Consider the following 1,665-nt stretch of genomic DNA (forward strand, 5'->3'; position numbering starts at 1 on the left):
TGTGTGTGTGTATGTGTTTGTGGTAAGGTTTTAAGGTCTTATGTATTTATTGTATTTTTTACTTGGAAAAAGCCAAGGTAACACTCATCACAGGTTTCTATGGAAACGAGCATCCTTGAATTGAATAACTTTATGTATCTGCACCATGTGTATGGATATATATTGGATTTACTGAATTAAATCATTTGGTTTTGGTCGTGGGGGAGAGGTATTTATCTCCTTAGCACATTATCTTCTGTTCCGTTTATGAGTATTTGTGTAATTTCTATAAACATTGGGGCTATTTTTTTAGATTATTTTATTACATAAACTAGAAACTAATTCTTCCTCACCAGTGGGTCTCCCTCAGTGTCACTCTGAGACACCTGCTTGGACGAGGCTCCCTCCTTGGATGAGCTATAGCCGTCGTATCCCACGTCCTCCGGCCTCAGTTGGAGCAGCGACTGGCCGTCCTGTAGCAGAGAAGCGGCGTTCCACGGATACGTGTCGTTTACCCACTTGGATGGATCCTCCCAAGCTGCTCTTTTGCCGTATAGCTGCGGGTGTGTCAGAGAGGGAGAGGAGGAGAGAATGATGTGGAGAAACGAAACACCAACATAAGTGGCAGGTTATACATACAGAGGCTAATAGAGGAGTCCAAGCTCACCTTTTTCATTAATGTCCCAAAGAGTAGTGTGAATAAAAATCAGAGAGTGTTCCGATTATCATTATCTCCTCAGTTTCATTCCTTGTCTCATCTCATTCAAACTTGAAAATGGCCAACTTAATGTACTTGAAGTATCAAAAGTTAAAGTACTCATTATGTAGAACCCCTGCCAGCATTGTATTATATGATTGGATCATTATTATGTAAGCAGTAATACTTTGATATTGTCCCGATGGAGCTAATTTGATCAGGGTTTTTTTTTGTATTTCAAAATCCTAATCTGAAAAACTACAGCTGTCAAATAAATATATTAGAGTAAAAAGTAATATTTCCCTCTGACATAGTGGAGTAGAAGTATAACACAGTATAAAATGGAAGTACTTATGTTAGGTACAAGTACACCAAAACTGTACTTCAGTACAATACTGGGTAAATTAACTTATTTGCTTTCCATCACTTTATGTGGGGAAATAACTTTTGTCCTGGAGGTTTAGAACGGCACGCTGCAGATGATGGAATTTGGATAACTTTGTTTTATATGCTTGAAGATGTAAGGTTTGATTTTAAGTTTCCAGATTGTGATCAGTGATCCACACAGAAATATATCTACTGTTACTATCTCTGTGAGGAATCTAAGTAACAACATAAAAAAGTCTTGGATTTATTTTGGCGGGGCATACCTGAAGGCCTTCCCTGACAGCCTCCAGCAGGTAGGGCACCAGGGAGTAGTTCCACAGGTCGGTGAACCAAACCCGGGAGCCTTCTACATCCATGGGACAGGACAGGAAGAGACGGGGGCCTGTGGGAACAAAAGAGGCTGGATGATGAGTGTTCATTGAGCATAAGTTACAGAGCAACTCTCAGCACATATGTTGTAAAGGAGTGGAGGCATGATAACATCCAACAGGGTTACCACACTAGCTTCATTCACTGATAACCAAAGACTCAATGTATGTGTGTTCAGTGGATAGTCAGTACCGTCAGTAACAGTACAGATAGAGAGAGAGAGTGAGTGTGTG

At 40.4% G+C, this 1,665-nt stretch overlaps 1 protein-coding gene across 1 annotated transcript in view; it reads right to left on the reverse strand.

Moving 5' to 3' along the window:
* The window catches only part of nav3 (neuron navigator 3), a gene marked incomplete in the record, with an annotated part of 202,937 nt that overhangs the window by 4,518 nt on the left and 196,754 nt on the right, over positions 1–1,665 (reverse strand). Inside the window, 2 exon segments of the mRNA XM_035678645.1 lie at positions 333–536; positions 1,327–1,445. Of these exon segments, the coding sequence (XP_035534538.1) occupies positions 333–536; positions 1,327–1,445 (323 nt within the window).

The sequence above is a fragment of the Morone saxatilis genome, unplaced genomic scaffold, assembly GCF_004916995.1.
Source record: "Morone saxatilis isolate NCDOM2014 unplaced genomic scaffold, NCSU_SB_2.0 Contig10, whole genome shotgun sequence".
NCBI lineage: Eukaryota > Metazoa > Chordata > Actinopteri > Moronidae > Morone > Morone saxatilis.